The sequence below is a fragment of the Diadema antillarum genome, unplaced genomic scaffold (assembly GCF_040938485.1).
Source record: "Diadema antillarum isolate AM-2024a unplaced genomic scaffold, OU_Dant_1.0 seq00000606_RagTag, whole genome shotgun sequence".
NCBI classification, from domain to species: Eukaryota; Metazoa; Echinodermata; class Echinoidea; order Diadematoida; family Diadematidae; genus Diadema; species Diadema antillarum.
The window spans coordinates 550,455-572,564 of record NW_027271533.1 but is presented as its reverse complement, the minus strand read 5'-3'; the positions used below and the strand labels follow the sequence as shown (position 1 = coordinate 572,564).

At 39.0% G+C, this 22,110-nt stretch overlaps 2 protein-coding genes across 2 annotated transcripts in view; one reads left to right on the top strand and one right to left on the bottom strand.

Annotated features, from left to right (window-relative positions):
* Positions 1–7,386, top strand: part of LOC139735917 (phospholipid-transporting ATPase ABCA1-like) — a gene marked incomplete at its 5' end in the record, with an annotated part of 56,529 nt that extends 49,143 nt beyond the window's left edge. Inside the window, one exon of the mRNA XM_071646672.1 lies at positions 1,832–7,386. Coding sequence (XP_071502773.1) covers positions 1,832–1,999 — 168 coding nt within the window. The remainder of the gene's footprint in view (positions 1–1,831) is intronic.
* Positions 7,387–7,592: 206 nt separating this feature from the next.
* LOC139735916 (steroid 17-alpha-hydroxylase/17,20 lyase-like) lies at positions 7,593–21,724 on the bottom strand. Its single transcript, XM_071646671.1, has 4 exons — positions 20,663–21,724; positions 10,807–11,181; positions 8,882–9,155; positions 7,593–7,930 (listed from the first exon to the last, which is right to left on the bottom strand). The coding sequence occupies exons 1-4, from the start codon at positions 21,398–21,400 to the stop codon at positions 7,593–7,595; spliced, it is 1,725 nt and encodes a 574-aa protein (XP_071502772.1). The 5' UTR covers positions 21,401–21,724.
* Positions 21,725–22,110: the final 386 nt, after the last annotated feature.

The following is a 22,110-nucleotide window of genomic DNA, read 5'->3' as shown; positions in this document are numbered from 1 at the left end:
TGTAGCTCCAGAGCCAAATGCTTCATAGCTTCAGGTGTATGTAATATGAAAGACTCTGGTAGCATGTAGGACCATGCAGCTCCAGACGTTTTAACCCATTGCGGACGGACAGATTTTGCTACAACATGCATTTTCCATAGACACCTGCCCAAGTATACTTGGGACTCGTCCTCAACGGGTTTATATTGAAGCATTTTATAAGTGAATGACTCTAATCCATCTAAAGATGTTGCTGATAATCAAATGATCACATTTTCCAGCAATAATATGCAGTGTAATTAACCTGTTGAAAACTAGTCATGAGTATACTTTGACAGACGTCTTGTTGAAAATGTGTGTTATGGCAAAGTCAGACCCTCCTCAATGGGTTAAAACAGAAAAAAAAAAAGACTGCTCCTGATTTTTTTGTTGATATTTTGTTTGAGTGCTACATGTTGTGTGTATTCATAGTCTTTCTTGACTGTTGACTTGGTGCCAGAGTTGTTGTGTCTTCTTTTTTTGTATAGCACACGCTCTCATTCACTGCTGTCTATAGATACATGTAGCATGAACAATTAATTGTGACCCTGCATCACGAAACCAACAAAAAGTCGCCAGACATAGATTTTCAGTTAAGGACAGATTCTGAAAGAGCAGACTCTAAGCTTTAAAATGATGTATAACTCAATTCATATGGACTCCCCTAACCTACCTAAATACTGAAGAGAATGCAAACACTCTGGAAAAGTGTGAACTGAGAAAAGAGGCTCTGAAGTACACGGTCTATTCAAGCGCTGATCTTTACCAAGCCGCACTAGCTGTGCCATGAAAGGGACAAAACACAGGATGTAAACCACCGGAGCAACAAAAATGAAGGGATTGAGCAAAATTGAGCATGTTCTATTAGCACATTCTGCCCACGATTAATGCTAACTTTCAAAGCAGTAGCGTCATCCTTTCAAAAGTTATTAGACTTGAAAGTGAAGAGTGTGCAAAGGATTTCAAGACATGAAAAGCGGCCTCTAGTAAAGACAAACCTGATCATTCTACTCTTACCCCAAAAAGGGTTGTAGAAAAACTGCTGAAAACACACTTTCCCATTCATGTTATAATACCAAACTGAGGAATAATGTAGAAGGATAGCTCTTTCAGAAAATATGAAAAACTCAGGATTGACTTGGTTGAACCATTTCACCTTTTTTTGAGTCCTCACTACTTAAAATTAAGGGGTGCGACTTGTTTGTTTTGTGGTGCACGGTCACAATTTACAACAGTAGATCACCATTTTGCAACACTTCCTTCTAGGCAGGCAACAATCATTCATGAAATCAATCATCAAATTTAGTGGTCCAGTGGATCACACATCTGTCCAGTGATCAGGAGGTTGTTTTGTGAACAGTCCAACATCTGTTGTCCGGCCATATTAGGACCAGCACCCATCCCTATGAGCGCTTTGGCCGGATATGGGAGAAACAATGTTTATGAGCATGTACAATGTACATTATAATGATAGACGAAGATAGATAGATGAAATTTTGCAATCGCACGCTTTCTGGTGTTGACTAGGACACAAAATGCTTATCAATCAAAAAGGTTCTTTATTCCAAAAATGAAAATTTTTGTTATTGCAAAGGTTCGTTAATCCAAAAATGAAAAGAAGGTGTGTACTAACGAACCTTCGGAATTACGCATCCGGATGATAGAGAAGTTTGGGTGAGAGATGGCCCGATAATGGAGGTCGTTCTGTGTATTCAATATTTGAGTCAAGTTCTGAACTTACAGATATGAAATTAAAACCCAATTAATGTTTCTTTGATGTTTGTGTGTGTGTGTGTGTGATTTCCATCTGCAGGTGTTTGTCAACTTTGCCAAGCAACAGACAGACGGGCTCGAAGACGACACAGATTCCCAGGTGAGTGTCGGCGAGGTGAGCGTCATCAACCGCGCCTTTGAGCCCGACATCGAGGTTGCGACGGACTCGCTCCCGCGAAACAGACAGGCTGACATGACGAAACTCTAGCGTGATTTGTGTGTCCGCCTCCTCGTCCTGATAATCATGAACATTCACGGTACGCTGCATTCAAATTTTCGCTGGACTTCGAGGAGATAGTATGTAGCAGCAACATGACCGATGGAGACATCTTGCATCAATATTTCTGAAACCATGACTGTGCAACGGTCAGGAAATGTATGTTTAAGATTCTGTTTATGAGTATTACTCTCCAGATAAGAAAGAAGATATGCTAATTATACATATGGGCAGCTTGATTTTTAGCAGGTAGTAGGCAAATTGTGGTATATTATACAAACTCATTGAATGCCAGTTTACCATGTATGCTGATGTATGTATATCTTTGCAAGATCCAATGTCTTTTTGCTTCAAAGCAGTACAGATTACTTCAGTGATAATTTTGTGTCAGTGTTGCTGTAGAAAGCAGGAGAAAGGCACACATCAAAAGTGATATCAGCTGGACACTAATTACCCCTTCAGTTTTTACATATTTTTAGAGAGAGAAAACTAGCTGCTATTAAAGGTTGTTAACCTCAGAATATTACATGTATATGCATTCTGAAAAACCTGAATAGGATTTCACAGTTCATAATGTCAAGATTTATTTTTTAATTTTTTATTTTTTGCAATCCGACCGAAAGGGTAAATGTCAGAGAGCTCTCTCTCTCTCTCATATTTTCGCGATGTCCATTTGTCCCCAACTCGTAGATGTCGTGAATGTTGCGGTCATGTTCGCATGATGCCAAATGTTTGACTCTATGCGTGTAGTTGATGCTCTGACATGCTATTCTGTGGAAGGGAATGATGGCATCCTGGGTCATTTGATGTCACATCTTCAGTGAAGGCAACCGAAAAGTGGATGACAGATGTGATCTGTAGATAGGACAAGCCCATACTGACTTAGGTTATCTAGGCAGGGCACATCTTGTCACTGTTGATACAAAAAGGCAAGTCATAATGCCATCCCAAATCTCAAGGGGAAAGGGTGTGGGATCTTGTCACTGTTAGTGCCCCCCTCCCCAAAAAAGGCAATAAGTCCATGAACTTAGCAGAATCATAATGGCTTACTGGATCTCCAGGTAAAGAGCATTTATCACTGCAGGTGCAGAAAGGCAATAAGTCCAGGTGCAGAAAGGCAATAAGTCCATATACCAAACACAATCATGACACCCTGCCAAATCTCAAAGCGCAGAACATTTTATCACTGTACGTGCAGAAAGGCATTAAGTCCATATACCAAGCACAATCGTAACGCCCTGCCAAATCTCGAGGCAAACAAATTTGTCACTGTATGCAAGAACGCCATAATTCCGTATGATACAGTGTAAGTACAATCATGTCACTCTACCACAACACCCTCCTTGATCTCAAAGAACAATTCAAATCTACCTCTTTATACATATATGCACCATGCACTGACAATCCCTATTGGAACGTATGCTGCCCCCTTTTGCCCTTCTTCTGGTACAAGACATTGTACACTGTAGTTCTGAATTGACAATCCAAATCGCATCTTTGACTGGTGTAAGTGCATGGGATACTGTATTGTGATTTGTGGATACTCCCAAAGCTTGACCTGTATACCCTATGTTGCGCAATACAAATATGAGCCATGCAAGAGACAGTGTCATACATTGTAACTCTCTGTGCCTTAATTTTCTGTGAGATGCAATCAGTATGGTACAAAGCCCACAAATGGAATCACCATTATTATGGGGAATAAACCAAGGGTGAATATTGTGTAAGGAAGATAATGCTTCCAAAGATTGGTATGCAAGCAATATAGCTACAATATGCAAAATATCGTGATTTTAAAAAGCAGAAAGGGTTCGTATCGTTAATTGATGATGCATCAAATATTGTACTTGTTTTTTAGTGTCATAGCTCTTGCAAGTACTTATATATTGTTCTACTTCACTCGTCTTTCAATTGACATGCGTTCACATTCAATATTCCGTTCAAATACAGTACTACTTTTGTCATTGTTGTTTATATTCAAAGGTTGTGCACTTTTAATTGTAAAAAAAATGTAAAAAAAGAAAAGAAAAAAAAAATTCCTTTGGTGTATGCTGAGTCAGTTTCTGTTTTCAAGCTTTTGCAGAAAGATCCTTTCATCCCATCCTGCATAGTGATAGCTGCAACCAAATGCATCCATGTTTTTTCGATCCTTTACCCTCTTTTGTTTTGAGTGAAATGAGGAACGCATGATTGTTCATTCAACCAAAGTGAGAAGATAGAATGTGCACTAAGCGATGACATCATGCACAGATTAAGTGTGACATGCCAAGGACAACGAGATCACTGACATCTTGCTCTAGGATGTGATGAATTATGAAGCGGCTTATAAGATGCACCTTGCCGATTTTTGATACGACAAAGGTGACCCAAACATGATGGAATATTTTAAAGTCCATTGAAATTTTGTATTTGTTATTTCATTAGCTCTATACTTGGATTTTTTTGTTACAAAATAACCAAAGCCTGGTGATTATGGGTTTGCTTTGCTGTTTTGTTGATGCTAGTAATGATTTTGAGCCTGTGGGGCTGTATGCCATATTGTTGTTTTACCGCTGAAGCCACTCTTACTCATCTATCATTTTTGCCCTCCCCCCTTTCATATTATGCTTTCATACTTCAGCCCTTTGCTGTTTTTACAAGTTTGAATTATTATTTTGATTTAGCTTCTAAGCTAGCCGCATGTTGTCACACTAATTAAGCCATGCTTTTTTTTTTATCAAGCATTTAAACTGTCATATCATTTTTGTGTAATCATTTTGATATAAAAGATGTTGCGTGTCGTAAATATAATTGTATGTGTTAATTTCTGGTAAAGTGATTGGTTGCTTCAGGTACCTCACCGCATCACATCATAATGATCATCAGATTAGCAAAATAAGTACACTTCTATAATTTTTATGCTCGTGTGTTGGTAGTCTGAATATAATATGAATCATAATCGGGAGCTACAGAGTTGTAGTTGTAAGCTAGCAGTATTCACCAAAGGCAAATCAACTAAACTCGGTAGCAGGGCTGCCAACACTGGAAACTAGTTGAGAGTGAGACTCCCATAGGCCAATGCTATAATTTAGGAGTCAAAATGAGTGAGATCAATAGAAATGCATGCAAATGAAATAAAGTTTTAGAGTGAGAAAGGACCAAAATGCGTGAGTCTCACGCTCAATGCGTGAGAGTTGGCAGCCCTGCGGTAGTTATGCCAGTGGTTTGTATGTGGTAATCAATATTAAAGTAGCCAGAACTTTTTGATGTGTTTGATTTATATGTGTTACTGGACATTGTCTTCCTTATTCTCTTATTACCTTGAATGTGTGGAGGAAAATCTCACTCTATATTTAAGGGTAAAAAAAGGAAGATGTTCAAATTCTAATGAATGAATGAATGAATATATATTTCTATATATAATATATCATATGTGTTACATAATGATGGCTCGAACCGTGTACCCTTGTATCACTGCTTTGGAACTATGGGCGTGCATAACTAGTTTTCATTCAAATACATTTACTGTGGGTCGTACTTTAATGTTGACAACCATTGTTATGTATTCATGTATTCATACTGCAAGCTACTTTGTCAGAGACAAAAAAAAAAAAAGAGAAAAAGCTGTAGCGTTGTTCTTTGTAGTTAGATTTACAACTCAGAAAGAAAGTACATGTACTACTGAAATTGCTGATACCCATATGACTTTCATTCCTTGTAAAAGATTAAGTGAGTCCAGTGGACAGTGTGTATTTAGGGATTCTTTTAATTAAAATAAAACAGGCAAAAAAAAAAAAAAGGAGTTCATAATGGATTTTGAATTACGTAGCCGGATTCGACTTGTATCTGAAGACCAAAGTATTGGCTATGAAAACACTCAGATGTAGATACAAGCAGACAGCAACAGCAACGACATGAATTTCTGCCTTCTGAATTTTCATTGCCTTTCAGGCATTTCAATGTGTTTGCAACATTAAAAAATCATAGGTAAGGTAGCCTTCATTTCAATTTATTCGTATTGATGATAGCATGGCTACTATTACTCTTTATTCCCTTTCACAATCAGGGTTTTATCAATTTATGTGTATTTCCAGAAATATCAATGGATTCATGTGGTGTCGAGGGTGTAACTGCACAGTACTATAGGAATATAGAGGCCTTGATCTGCCCCCAAATAAAGTGTAATTTAGTAAAAGTCTTTCAATGTTTTTATTTGTCATATGTAACCACATTTGTAAATTTATGTAATGTACATGTACCTCGGAAAGCTGTATGATCACTTAATGATATGTGTTCTGTATATAATATCAGACTTGACTGATAATATTAATTATGGACATCATTTACAAACTTGTCATCATTCAATATATCCGAGATCTTACGTAATGTTTGATATGTTTAAACATTATTGCAAATGCAGCCGCTGTTCACACTTCCAATCATTTTGTAGTTTGTTTATGTATGAATACGCCCACGTAGTAGATCATTTGGTTTCACAGGTGCCGTATAAATTAAAATTCATAGTATGCTGTGTCGTTATTATATGGAAACACATAAACAAATAGTAATTCTTTTTATTATTCTTGTTATTATTATTATTGATAATAAAGAGAGACGGAAAATATTCCTTTTTTGATCTGAATGTTGTTCACTGTCAAGTTGAGAACGGGTATGCTGAGGTTTTTCTGTTGCTGTTGTGTTAATAAAACAGACAACACAAATACGCACCCATTCCCTTTCAAGGACGTACGTGTATAATACACAGGAGCTATCTCACGTAGGTAAATGACAGACAGTGAAACAGCGCAATAACCCTCCACAAGTTTCCATATCAGTTTGGTCTTATTTCTGCATTTTTTCGACATCAAGTACAAAATGATATTATTATAGTTAATTTTCAATGTTACGGGACAGCAGAACACATTACACAATGTGATGAACAGAACTTGCAAATTTATCATCGACATAGACTAATCAATATCCAATGAAAGGAGCATTTACGAAGGGAAAGACATTTCTTTGTAGGCAGCAGAAAGCACATCATGCTGTATCATCAGTAAATGACAAAGAACTGTTGCACCCATCCTTCTTCAAATTGACCACTGGATAAGGATCCAGATCCCGATCACCACCAAAATAGATAATAAGGATGATATTTTTTGTCTTGATCTTTATCAAAGTACGTTTGTACATCAAAAGTTTTTTTTTTTTACCCAAGATGTGGTGGTGCTAACATTTATCTTGGTCGAAAGATTAAATCCTTTAGGCCCTACACTTCCAATGCTTCCAACTGGGTATGACCATTAGATACATGTACCGCGTATATAAACAATATCTATTTTTGTATGGAAATAATGTACATCATAAGACATTGAACATGAGCCATTTTACAATCACTCAGACCTGGTTAAGCATGGGCATTCCTTTCTCATTGATCTTACCCCGAAAATTTTGCGTACAAATTGATCACGCGGTTGTCAATAGGGCTACGAAGATATCGATAGAGATGATCGTCCTTCTGCCATACAAGAAGGTATACAATTGAATACATTTATTGAGTGATTATTCTCTCATTCTATGTACCTCTAACGCGACTTTGAAGTCGTCAGCCGGTTTCTCTAACAGGCGTCATTTGCCCGACGGAACCGACGACTGTGAGACTTTCGGCACCTTCGCAGCCAACCGAGGGCTTCATCAGTGGTCGCGATCGCAGCACGATCTCGTATTCGTCTATGATCCGGATTGGTTCGGGACTCGTCGGCGTCAACTTCGGTGGTGTTCGTGTACTCGTCGGTTCGATGGTGAACGCCTGCACCAGCATACCCAAGTTAACAAAGAGGGACATTTTGGCGAGCTTGTCACCCAGGCAGGTACGGAGGCCGATGCTGAACGGCATGAAGTGTCTTGGAACGTGAACCTTTCCTGATTCGTCGAGGAAGTTGTCTGTTAAAGGCAGGCAACAAAAAATAAAATCACTTAAGCATTCGAACTTTACTCAGAAAAGCAATTTGTTAGTAAGATTGTCAACAGATGTACAGCATCATTCTGTCAAATAATGAGAAAATGAATAAGTCCTGGTCAATACACATCCCAAATATAAATCATCATGGTCCTGTGATCCTGCTGTAGCTACCTGGCACTGTATTCGAAGCGAGTCGGTAGCCTGACAAAGCAACTACGTACACATATACGCAGTAAACTCGTACTGAGTATCTTATGGTTGCATACGAGTTTTCGCATTTCAAGTTGTTAAGAATAGGCGTGTAAATACAGGGAAGGGGCCTACAATGTACCACCAATCATGATCACACTCGGAAGATGTTTCTTTTGGTAGAATAAGATGAAACAGTTATAATCAGGCGGTTGAGGGTACTTTGAGGTCCTAGAATAGGATATCAGAAGTTTGAACGAACAGTCCTAATCGCGTGTCGGCGCTCCCACGAATTTTCCACTGACGTGTCTCATGGCTTGCTTCCAGTACTGACTGCGTTAACACAGCATAATCATCGCGGGAAAATGAAATTAAAGTGAAATTGCGAGGGAACCAAACACAACATGGCGTGTTTTCTTCTTTCTCTTTATTTGCTCGACTGTCTCCCATTGTGTCTGTATTTTTTTTTTTTTTTGGGGGGGGGGGGGGTTGTCTGTCTGTCTGTCTGTCTCTCTCTCTCTCTCTCTCTCTCTCTCTCTCTTTCTTTCATGTAACCAAGCAAGCATAATACACTCACGCAGGCCTATCAAAATCTTTCAAAAGCTGATGACTGGTTAAAAATGTAGATGACAATTAACTCAATTCCTGTGGAATTCTGAAATTAGCATGTCGTACAGCACCAACCAGGTAGTTGAAATCGATAGGTTAAACGTTTAAAGAAAATAATGAGAAATATGACTTGCCTGGATTGAAGTTATCTGGATCTTTCCAGTTTCGCGGGTCATGGTGTATCCACCATAGATTGCAGAACACTACCGTGTCCATGGCAACGTCGTACCCGCCCACACGGGTATCACGTGTCACTCGGTGTACGCCATTGAGGGACGACAAGGAGCTGTGACGTAGGAGCTCCAAGATAGCGGCGTGCAGGTACGGCAGCCTCGAGCGGTCGCTCCAGCGAGGGGCGGTACCAGCTGGGAGTACGATGGCCAGCTCCCTCCACAGGCGAGATTGTACCTGTGTGACATGGAGCAATACAGGAGGAATGATTTGCCGATGTGTAACGAATGAGAACGATTTGACAATAGTGTCTTAAACAGAAAGGTGTTACAGATGGAAATATTACCTCTTCTCTCCTTTGGAGTCATGATCGTCACCTCCGAGAAGCTGAACCCAGGTGTCTTGACAAAAAGAGTATCAGTAATCAGGACTAGCACTCTATCTTGTATACAGCAGAAAGGACTTGTTTTAAGTTTTAAAGAGAACGTATCTTTCATTTTATTTCGATGTTTGCATTATGAGGAGAAATAAAATATATTGTTTGTAACTTTGAATTTTTTCCGAAACTATTCTAAACAAATTCGAATACAGTGCACTCCCGTCATAACACACACGGTTATAACGAAATTCCGGTAACAACAAAATAAAAATTCAGGCCTCAACATTATCCATTCTATGTATATCTATTGTTATTTGTTCGGTTATAACGAAATTTCGATATAACGAAAGAAAAATCGTTATAACGGGAGTCCACTGTATTCCATTCAGAATTTTACGTTAAAATACAGCTTGTAATTCAGTGAAATGTGACAAGTTTTCTTCGCTTTCAAATTTCGTCTTGGAGCTAGAGCGGTGTCGAGCACGATTTTACAGCAAATAGGAATGTTAGACATCCAATTGTAATGCTTTAGAACCCTGAATATCTGTTTTCATGGTAACAAAGAGTTGCTACTCCATCTAGTTGTATAACACCTCCCTGGTCTTGGTGAACAAGGTAGACGTATATAATTACCGCGCGATACCTCATGATTATTACGTACTCTCTTACTTTTTTTTCTAATCTCCTGTGATATCAAATCAGCCTTCATTATCTAGTTGCATTGCCCTACACTGACGTACGATTAACACCGTGTGACTTGCGTGCCATAATTAAATCAATACGCATATGGCATTACAGACTGCGCATTTCCATATGCAGTGGAGGCGACTTGGCCATCTTAGGAAGATGTAAACTTGGCGGGAAAAAAATGCTGAATTTCAGGGCCCCATTTCATAGAAGATGTTTAGGAAAACAACTCTTGCTGGAATGGCAACTTCCAATAGCAACAGCCAACCAGGAAGCTCGATTCTTGTCGTTACCATGACAATTGCCATCCCAGCAAGAGTTGCTATCATAATCAAATTTTTATGAAACGGGGCCCAGGTTTGAGGTTTATCCAACGAGTTGTTGTTCTCAAGAATTATCCTATTTAGACGTTGGCGCAATCGTTGACACATAGAATAGTCATCTTTATCATGTGATATAAGGGGACTCTACATTTTGTGATTGCAAGATGTATGAATCAATGTCATATTGTAATGTTGATTTTGCGGCAATTGCTGGTCATATCGTATGCATAAATTTAATGCTATCACATTTCATAGTGATGGGAAAGATTATATTTTCTCTACCTGTTGCATGGAACTTTGACATAAACATGAACATGGCAAATCTAGCATCGGTAGTGTTGATAAAACAGGAATCATTCATACAGTTACTGAAAGTCGTCATGTATTGGCTTTGCTAATAATCGAGAAGGGAACATTCCACTGAGAAAGTTTTCCAGCCCTGCATCATTCGTCCTGATTCTAAGCACAGTTTCACGTAGCCCTCCTTTACCAAGTTTACCTGTGGATAGTGCACGAGGTAAGCCATCGCCCACCGCATCGTTTGGAGAGTCGATTCGAACCCTCCAGCGAACACTTCCCACATCGCCATCACGACCTCGTCTTCCTTCATGGTGTCTCCACGCCCGTCGTCCGTGTGGACGTCCGGGTCGTCGTCCGGGTCGTCGCCCGTGGCACATGGGCGCTTCGGTTTCTTGAGAGCGGACTCGCACACGTTGGCGTTGTGGTCGCGCCCATGAACGAGCATGGTGTCCGTGAAATCGCGGATGTGTTCCGAGTCGAGGGTTGCGAGGTGGTGGTCGTACTCGCGCTGTAAGATTGTGTCGCGCGTGGTGCGAAGGTCGACCACATTTCGTAGCCTCTTCCAAGGAAATATCTGAATTAAGCGAAGAGATTAAAAAAGAAATACAGCGTAAAGAGGATAATGTTCTCTAGAAGGAAAATAACAAACAAAAGGGAAACAAAAATAAGCAGTGATAACGGTTCAACAACGGTGTTTATTTATTTTTTTTTTTGGGGGGGGGACGGTTTAGAAGTAGACGATGCTGTATACATGTCATGAGAAAATCCATATTCATTCGAAAGAAATATAGAGATGTACGTTTTAAATTTCCTTTTTTTTTAGTTTATCAAAGGAAAATTTCATGTCCCGATGGCATTCCTTTAAATAATCTGTATAGTTGTTGTTTTTTCTTCTCGTAAAATATACCGTCACATCTTACATTGCCTGTAACTGTAACTGTAAGTGAAAAGGAGAATAGTTTCACTGTTTGCAGAATGCCAGAGTGTGCGTTATCATTTTGTGTATACCCAGAGGAGACAAGGATCGCTTTCAGAGGCAAGAATTTCAAGGACGGAATAACGATGAAATGATATCACTGTTCACAGAAGGTCTTGAGCACCACAAGGGAAATCTTAGCCACAAAAGCGTTGCTGGCTACGGTGTAACTTTCAAAATCCTGAGTCCCGTCGCGAGCGAATTTCTCTGAATTTTGCTCCTGTTTTACTTTTCCTCCCAAATTTTCTCCCTACGGATTTTTATCACGGTGATTGATGTGTTAGATAACATTCCTGCCTTAGGATGTGATTGACAACTCAAGCTAAATTACATAAGTCACTAAAAGTCTTGCTCGGACATTTTAAAATCAGATGACACAACATACAAAAAATAAGTAACAGTGCCTTTGAAGCTACTATGTTTTACGGAGGAAAAGGAAACAGATTTTTCATGTGCTTTGTGTAGTTCTCAAAAGCGCTTGAGAAATATTCTGCTTCACTATAAAACACAGGGAATCATACGAAGAATATCAACACGATCGACCTTACACACTCACTCAGAAGTCCCAAAATAAACTGTCCTTTACATCACAGAAGTCGTCCGCTAATAATCTTTTGTCGTGCACTCCAGGCAGAACATGCTATCAAGTACAGTACTCTCTACATAATCGGGTAGGCCCGTGCAGAGCGTTTCTTACCCGATTAAGCGGAGTACCCGAATAACAGAAGAAGACGTCTCATTCACTTTATTGACACACACAATGTATAATATGTACATGCATTGTACACCGCACAAAACTCCTATACACTATATGCTTAACACTCGTGCCTACACGGAACATTATACATACCTTACACTTGCTCAGACACGAGAAATAAACTACACTCTTTTATGGACAAATTTGTCTTCAAAAAACTTTGTCGTTTGACTACACGCAGGTGTTTTCCGAAATGAACACGTTTCTTTGCGTGCACTAGTCACGTAGAACATCAGGTTACTTTTCGAGAAGTGACTAGGGAAAAGCAAAATTATGGAGCCGGTGCATTGGCCTGATTTTCGTTGCAAACTGAATGTTGTTCCGGAGCAAGGGAGGAGCGAAGTGTGTTGAACTCCTGTCTGTCTCTGCAATTGTGAGTGCCAGCTACATGTATGATGTTTGTTTACGTGTGGCAAGTCGGTCTTCACGTTTAATCACTCCCAAAATGATCGGTCTTCTTTGCAAATTATAAGCAGAGAATGCAATAAGCCGTAGAAAATGTGACATTCATGATTTCTTTAAGTGTTATATCTGCGATAAAATGTGGGTAGAAATTAGATTAGACGAAAATTTTTACCTTTTTATGCGGAGAGGCAACCCGATTATCAGGTGATTTTAATGTGCATTGGAACTGATTTTGACATTACTACCCAATTAAACGGAGTACCCGTTTAAGCGATACCCGATTACGCGGAGAGTACTGTATACCAAAGTGTATACACTGCTTTGGTTTTACCTTATTACTGCAAAATGTTTGCTGAAAAGAGAAGATCCTTTCAATGCTTCAACTTTTCTGCTACCTGACAACATGGTTCTGCATGACGCATTTTAACACACTTTGATTTGACGAAAACGCGTTGAAAAGACGTAATACACGCTGTGTACTGGTGTTAACTCTTATAAGAAAATAAGTGTTACTATAAAGATATTCAGAAAATTAACGCATAAGATGTTCATTTCATACCATGAAACGTGACGACATGCTTGCATAACATTTCCCCCTCATTTGCAGTGTCAATCTGTCCACATCTTCATTTTATTTTATTTTTACTTCCTAATATAGGTAACAGTTTGTTACCCGGAAACATGTTTACTCATGCCACAAGCTCGAAATGTCAAATTTGAGAATGCTATGTATATATACGTGGCAAAATGTTACAGGAGATAACAGTTACAAAAATAAAATGTTCTTAATAGTGTTTTCGCAAATATGACGACAATTAATACACTAATCATGATACAGGGTAAAATGTACCATGATTGCCATCATTACTGTCATTACCCAATAAAATATTATGGTAATCATTATTGAATAACCTTCTAAGTCGATAGTAATTATAGAGGCAGTTCATGTTAACATTATCATCTTAGCAATCATAACAGTAGGCCCTAATAACATAATCAAAATAATAACAGCTTTGAGATAACGTATTCAAGGGTACTGACTTTCATGAAAATTGTGATTCTTCTAATATCTTACAGTCAGTTGGGATTAGAATTGATAACGTGACATTTTGGGCGGGCGCGAGGCGTCACCTTGGAGATCGGATCAGTAGTAACTTTGGACCCGAGGCTGTAGGCGAGGGAGTGAAACAAAATGCGCCATTGAAAGCTCCCCCCCCCCCCCCCCCCCGGTGCACCATCTATCTGCACGACGAATTTTGTATATTTTCTTCAGCAGTGACGAAAACAAAAATGTTACTGTGTAATGTCGGGCGTGTAAGTATCATTTTCCCTTAACATATTGGACTTGGAATAGCGGTCATTGAACTGCCGTACGACGGCTTAAAACGGCGAAACACTCTTTTCCGAGATTTTTTTTTTTTTTTAATTTTTTTTTTTTTACAAGAGGTTGTCAGATTTTGGTCCTCAATAGCCGCGGTCACACTGGCAAAAGATCGAGAAGTTTAAGGTAGCGATCTTTAAGATTTCGAAGTTTTGCCAGGGTGACCGCGGCTATTATGTTTTTACTCAAATGCAAGTTTTGTAAAATATGTTAACAATATTTTGACAGAGAGGACACACACACACACACACACACACACACACACACACACACACATAAATATTACAGGTACTTAACAGGTACTTAACTTATTACAGTATACGAATTACAAATATAGTATTATCATAGGAAACACTTACTATATATAATGTATATCTATATACACACGTATATTGATGTAGTTCTTGATTGAGTTGCATCATGACTTATATCTTGTATGTCAGTTTCGTTTTCTTGTGCGAGGTTTCGAACATGTGCCCCCAAATACCAGACAAGAAAACTATACAAAACAAAACAAAACAAAACAAAACAAAACAAAACAAAACAAAACAAAAAACAAAACAAAACAAAACAAAACAAAACAAAACAAAAAACAAAACAAAACAAAACCATCGCTTGGCACGCTTCAGAACCTGCGAACCGTATACAAAATAGGCCTACAGCCCCCAAAAGTATGCCACAACGGTTTACTGACATAGTTATTGTCAGTAACTGTGTAATTGTATGCAACCTAGTAAAGTAGTGCAACCATGCGTGTCAGCACACCGGCAATTCACCTCTGAAAAGTTGTTAGAAGAAAAAAACAATCCATCAAGTTCAACCTTAAGGCATCTTCAGATTTGGCAAACGTCAGATGATTTTGCTAACGAAGATGGAGTACTCGAATTTATGCTAAAGGTTACAAAATAGGTAAGGTGTACTTTCTTATCAATCTAGGGAGAATTCTGCTCTCCTGTTGAACTATCTTGCGTGACAAAGTTATCGCACTAAACAAAGAATGACACCTGTGACCGTCCCAAATTACCCTGGTTGTCTTCGGAGAAGAAGGAGTTTGTGACAGGGAGAGAAACATATCACTCTACTATACAACCCCATCAAGTCACATCAGAAGGAAGCAATGCAAATATTGAATATCAAGCTCTTGATTGACAATACGCCCATTATGTGTTGGGGGCTTCCTGTACTTTTTTACACTTGATAACAACTCGGCACGCCGGCAAAGAGTCATTCGTCATGCTTTTAAACTTTAGACTCTGTATATCTTGACATCGTCTCTCTCGCTCTTTTCTCACTTTGTTGGTTTTTCGTGCTATTTGCACTACTGTTAAGTGGCAATGACGTGACGACAGAACACAAACTAATGATAGTATTTAGCACGCAGCCAGGTTGCGTGTACTTCCAAATTAAATAACTATGCCTATCGGACATTTTGAATCGGGCAAGGTCGTTCGTGAGTGATGCCGCCTTATTTCTTCGATTGATCAACAATTTAAAGAGATACTTTATTCTCTTCGGCACTTGTATCCCGTTACTGGCAAATCATATTGAACTACTTTACACTTAAAAGAAAAGAAAAGAAAAGAAAGAGAAGATACATAATTATAATAGTCCATGTATCGTAAGGTAAATAAGAGCAACCATTGATGATCCTCCTTCACCGCAATGACACTTGTTGGTCAGGACTGCAGACTGACATCACATTGGATACAGCGTTCCTGTACCACAAACGTATTATTACAATGGACCTTCTGAGGGAAACGGACTTCTTCGCTTGCAGCAATAAACATTTAAGTGCATAAAACAAGGATTTAGGACATACTCTGAAACATAAATTTTCTGAAAAGTCCAAAATGTGACAGATATCAGCGAAGCTACCAGTGTGATCTCGAAGATAAAAGAAGCGTTCATCCTTTCTTTCTCTAAGAGAGAGAAAAGGGTGTTCTTCGTTCAGGGCAGCTTAGGGAAGAAATATAGCAAGTGTTTCGTCGGAGAATGCCGGCATTGACAACGCCTTTGTGTGAGGGCCCCTGCGACCTACAGAAATTAGCATAAAGGGGGAACGCAAATGTATCAAAAGACAATTCTGGACCTTTGTGGTAAAGCTCTTTACAAGTTTTCCGAACAAGAATGGTGTGGGGGATAAGTTGACACCATATCAATCAAGATTAGTTCAGTAATACGGTTCGTTGTACTTTGTAGAGGGTATAGCAGAACTGGCGATCGTTAATCAAACAGCTCGTGATTATGAATATTCAGTAGATGAGTTCAGCACTTAAGCCCCGCCCCAATGCACCCCGTCAATATTGATAGATCATATCTATATGTATTACATACATCTTTTTGATGAGGGTTTTGTTTGTTCTTTCAACATCATATAAGATTAGTCAAAGCAGCGCGGTCTCGTTTCAACTTTATTCATTTCACCTGTTAGTTTGGAAGGCAAATTAAAGCCCCCGATTGCATCATTATACTTGCGTTGGAAAGCAAATCGGAAAATCTTATAAGACAAAGATACTGTATGTTTCACTCTTAAAGATTCTGTGAAGATGATCGAAGAAATTAAACTTTCAGGAAGTTTTTGAAACTAACAAGAATTATTCCTAATTTGAAATGCTATGTTCTCAAAACAACGTTTGATTGTTACTTCAGTGTACCTATATACGTGCATCGTGAAAGGCCAAATCAAGCCATTCAGGAAGATTTCATGCAGAAAATATGACTGAACGATTAAAAAAAATCGTTTTGGGATTAAAAACAGGCAAACAAACGAATAAAAAAACAAAAAACTAGCAAACTCCATGCGATTTTCAATGTTCAAGGCAGCTATTTTGTATTTGGCGTGGCTAAATGAACAATACCTCACTGCAATATCTCCGGACATTGAAGTGAAGGGAATATAACTCTCAATAAGTGAAATGCGGTTTCGTTTATGATTTTTTAATGCATTCTGTTAAGATATCACTTCATGACATCTGCGATAGATGGCACTACGGGCTGAAGAAACTGGTCACAGGAACAACTTTTAATATTTCAGTTTGAAAATTTTATGTCCAGAAATGTAATATCTTGTCGTGTGTTACAGACTTTCAAAGTGTATTCTCAGTTCTGAGGAAACGAAATATAACACAAATTGAGTTTTATCAATATTTCAAAGTCTATTCTATGTTGTAAGGAAAAGAAATATAAAACACGAATTGATCATGAGTTTTGTCAATATTTCAACGATATATTGTGACGGAGTACTATGTGGGCCCTCTTTCCACAATGTTTTCTTGAATAAGGCTTGGGATATCTTCCTCCTTCAGCAATTCTTTGGAGAAGTTTCAGCCACAAACACATGACAATCACACACACACACACACACACACACACACACACACACACACACACACACACTTACAAATAGACCTACATCCACGTCTGTTATCATCTCTAAAGCGTTGTCCAACATCTTCAAAGATGTGTTTTGTAGCGAAAGACCCCACATGGATTATCACCTTCAACTCCCTATTACGCTGCTCCGAAATGAAAACTGCCTCCACAGTCTTAATTGGTGTTGTGTCTATAGGAGGATTGGTCAAAAGCCATTCTCCTGTGGTGCCACAACCAAACTTTATAATACCATTCTAGACGCAGCAGAAGAGCGCAAAGCGTAGTGATTAAAGCATTGTCTTTCCATCTGTATTACTTCCCCATGAACTAAGGTGTGTGCGTGTGCAACTATAAGCATGTGGAAGTACTATAGATTTAGGTGAGCTTCAGGCGCACGTCCGTATTTCACTCTGGTTTAAATACACTGACGTTTTGGCAAATCAACTTAAAATGACTTCAAAGTAGGAAAACAAAGAGACTATAGAACCTAAAACACAAGTCTGCCTTATACCGATCGCTTTGTGTGTGTGTGTGTGTGTGTGTGTGTGTGTTGAGGAAAGACTTGATTATTTTTGTCTTTATCTGATGGGGGTGGGTACAGTTCCTTGATTGACTTAGCTGAACGAGAAATTTGGGTAATGGTCGTGTAAGACAAAACTATGACACTATGTAACTGGGTCGATCTTTGTTCGGGTTAGCTGTACTATTGCCAGTTTTCAGGTCAAACATTTGCAGCTTTATCCACGTAGAGCTTCGTGTCTGATTATCACCTTCTTCAAACAAAAGTCATATCTTCAAGTACCACAAGATAAACAAAAAGATGAGATATCCCAATCTTTATTGACTAAAAGACGATAAAATCTCTTCAGACTCTAAATCAGAATCCGTATAAACAGATAAAACTTATGGTGTTCTAGTTTGCAATGCATCGCCGTCACTCTGTTGTTTGGTTGTTGTTGCTTTCGTGTCCATTTAAGACTTCTGGAAAGACTACGAAATGCCATAATTATATTCATCACACTTCCCAGTAAGAACTAACCAATCGTCAATAAATACTTTTGCATCGACTGTTTTGCATGAATTTGCGTGTTTGTTATTTTGATGTATAATTGTAAATTATATAACATTTTTAAATTGATAATCCGTGGGCTTTCAGAAATAATATCAGTTGGCAAGATTATATCTCGACGGAATCTGTTTCGGGCAAACTTGTGGATCTATTCTTCTTTCAGACAGACACGTCAGATAACACAACAGGGACCACTACTTGTAAGGCCTATAATTCACTGACATTAAAGTATGTTCCTCATTCTCATAGAAATTTAGATGGCTCACATTATTCTGTAACATGACGTATGATGTTGATATGAGAGAGAAAAGGGGTTTGAAGAACAATATACGTACATACGGTTTTATGGTTATCTTGCCTTAAAAAGCACTGCAATGCAGAATTATTTAAAGAAATCTACCACAGAAGTCGCCTTATTCCTCCTCCATCCCGCCCCCCTGTGGTCTCACAACAAGTATAAACCAGTAAGAAATAATCACATTTAAAAATATTACAAATTGTTTGTATGAAGCCATGGACATTTGTTCTAATAAACGTTAAAAAAAAGAAGGAAAGAAAAGTAAACTCCGTTGGTTGCCAGAAGCAGTGTCTGGATGTCATAAGCTACCACCTGTTTGATTGATTGATTGATTGATTGATTGATTGATTGATTGATTGATTGATTTGGTTTAATTTCTGAATATCTTTTTTTTTTCATATATATATAAATGTAATACAAAATCAATTGAACGAACTTGAGCAAAATGCCATTAGAATGTAACTGTGGAAACAGATTCATGATTGATTCAAATATCAAACATTATTCTATCAAAATGCAAAATGAAAACGAGTAAATGCGCTTAAAACATGTCGTTCAAAAGACAGTTTAAGCCACTCTAGATATAACAGAAACACAGGAGACCATCATCATATTAAGCATAAGCATTTCTCTGATGTCATCAAAAACAACATGTCTCCAAGTAATCCAACAACCGTACTTTGCTTTGCCTATCATATACATAATTCTATTCATTACATTTCACTTTCAAGGTTTTAAGCCTTCCCTACATTGATTGATATTATGGCCATTGGTAGAGTTTACTTGGTGATGATATTTCACTTCAATTTAATGCAATCCTATTTGTTTCCATTCAAATCAGTACAACAATGTTGACATTTTTATACATTTTGAACACCTTTAAAGGAGATGGCTAGTAACTGATGAGTGGAAATCAGTGGGAATGCTGGGAGATGATTGTTCCAATCTTTGTGGGATTCATTTAAGAATTAAGAGTACATTGTATATCTATTGTTGTGTGAAAATTATTTGCTTCAGAATGGTCTCATATTCAAGTAATGTGCAGTTTAATGTTTCCAGGTTAGCATGCCTGTACAGTGACGGGGCATTAAGCTGCACATTACTTGAATATGAGTCCATTCTGAAGCAAGCAATTTTCACACAATAGATATATGATGTACTCTTAAATGAATCCCACAAGGATTGGAACAATCATCCCCAGCATTCCCACTGATTCCCACTGATAGTTACTATATACCCATCACCTTTAAAAAGCAGACTTTATGTTAAAATGTCCCTCTTACCAGCAGATAACAATTTTACACTGACAATGGGGAAAATGAAGGCATTACATAAAAAAAAAAACTTGTGTCGTAAACACAAGTATATCTATAAATGGCTAAATACGGGGTAGAAATAATGACATTAATTAGCATATTGAAAAAAAAAGAACAACAATTTTCTTCACGTATAGCTGACTGCAAATCTTACACTGACATGACTGATGCATGTACCAATACGATACACAGCATTCAAAATGATTAAAATCTAATTCAGTTATGCTATATTCAAAATGATTCAAATGTTCATGAATCAACACACTATGTTCGGAAAACTTAACTTTATCGTCAAAATACAGACTGGCAACCTCGGTAAAACTTAAATTGAAAGTTCCAATATTTTGGGTCTATTGCATGGTGAGGTATTGATGGAGAAGTTCGTTTTTAAGGGGCGAATAATGGAAGGCTGAGGCGTTTCTCGTGGCAATGAATTTGGTTAGAATACCGAATGGGATTGGGTAGAAAACAAATAATTTACCTTGAGGGCTGGGAAAATATCAACGGGATGACCAGGTTGAAAGATTTCCTTCAGCTTTTTGTTGCTGTCCACGAAGGCCCAGAGCTCGGGGTCATCGTCATCGTACCGCCTGCCGAAGGTTAGGGCGCAGACGACGTTCAAGATCGCGATGGTCAGATGCCTACTCGGATTCAGTGGACGGTCAACGAGAGAGCTCAATTTCTCCCGGAGGTGTAGGGCCTCGGAGAGGATGGCTCTCTCTGCCGGGGCGAGGTCGGGTGAGAGAGTGCTGCCAGCTTCGAGATGACGATCTCCGTCTGCGCTGGGGCTGAGGAACTTGCGGAGCGCGGCACCAGTTGCCCGCTTGTGAGCTCTCCAGGAATCGCTGTAATCGGCGAAGGCGATGCCGCATCCGTTTCTCGAGAGCAGCGAGAGCGTGAAGTTCAGCGGCCGACCGGCGAAGTCCTGGGCGTTTTTGACGAAAGCCTCCCGGACCGCGCTTGCGCTGCTGAGAATCAACATCCGGACGGGGCCGAGGTTAATGGTCACGACGTCGCCGTGATCGTCGGCGACTTTCCGCAACTTCTCGTAAGAAGTCCCAGATCCAGCGAAGATGGAGACGTTCCCCAGGAGCGGCCACCCGCGTGGACTCGGCGGCGACTTCCAATGCTGACAAACCTCCCTTCGCTTTCCCCTTCGTCCTACAAGAAACTTTACCAGGAGAAAGGTACTAACGCAAAATAAGATTTCTGTGATCATGGTTGCCTTGAGCAGATGATGTCGTCGTTAACAATTCAAGGATACGTGAAGACTAGTTATAGTGGGCAGACGACATTACAACTCCTTCACTTAAATAGGAGTCGATCGAGATATCCAAGGACTTTTTTTCCTCAAACCGACCTTCACCGAGATAATACAGCCCGCCCTTTATCATGAATATTCATCAGGTGGGCCGACTTTAGACTAGGGCATTATCCGCGACCATCTATTAAGTGATTACCTCCACGTTACGATGTTTACAAACTCTTGTCTCTTCTGCTCTATTACAGGTTGGTGCCATTGCGTCTTTGAACACCGGGAAATTAGACAGCTTGTTGATACGCCACCATCACCCCCTCCCCCCTTTTGTAGTATAGCCTCTCTTTATCCCCGTGCCCGTCAACGGTCGCATTGATGTTTTCTTCATTTTTCTCGTTAGGTTTTAAAACAATCTGTCATCGCTGTCCTGCTATACGTTTTCATCATATTCGTAAAATTGTGATGGAAGAATATCTCTTTTCTCCAGACTGAATTTCAACGAACTTTTCATAAAGTACATCAGCTTGCATTTTTCCACGATTCGCGCAATAATGATTCCCCTTCCCCTAAGTTGGATGTAAGTGAGTACATGTGTATGTACATGCACAATTATAATTATTATATAGTCTTTCTCTCTTTTTTTTTAATTCTACAAATAGAGCTGTAAATAA

Excerpts from the sequence above, each read along its gene's own strand:
- LOC139735916 (XM_071646671.1), bottom strand. The coding sequence starts at position 21,400 with ATGATCACAGAAATCTTATTTTGCGTTAGTACCTTTCTCCTGGTAAAG. Across the intron at positions 11,182-20,662 it reads ATATTTTCCCAGCCCTCAAG|ATATTTCCTTGGAAGAGGCT; the intron begins GTAAATTATTTG and ends CGCTTAATTCAG. Across the intron at positions 9,156-10,806 it reads ACCTCGTGCACTATCCACAG|GTACAATCTCGCCTGTGGAG; the intron begins GTAAACTTGGTA and ends CATGTCACACAG.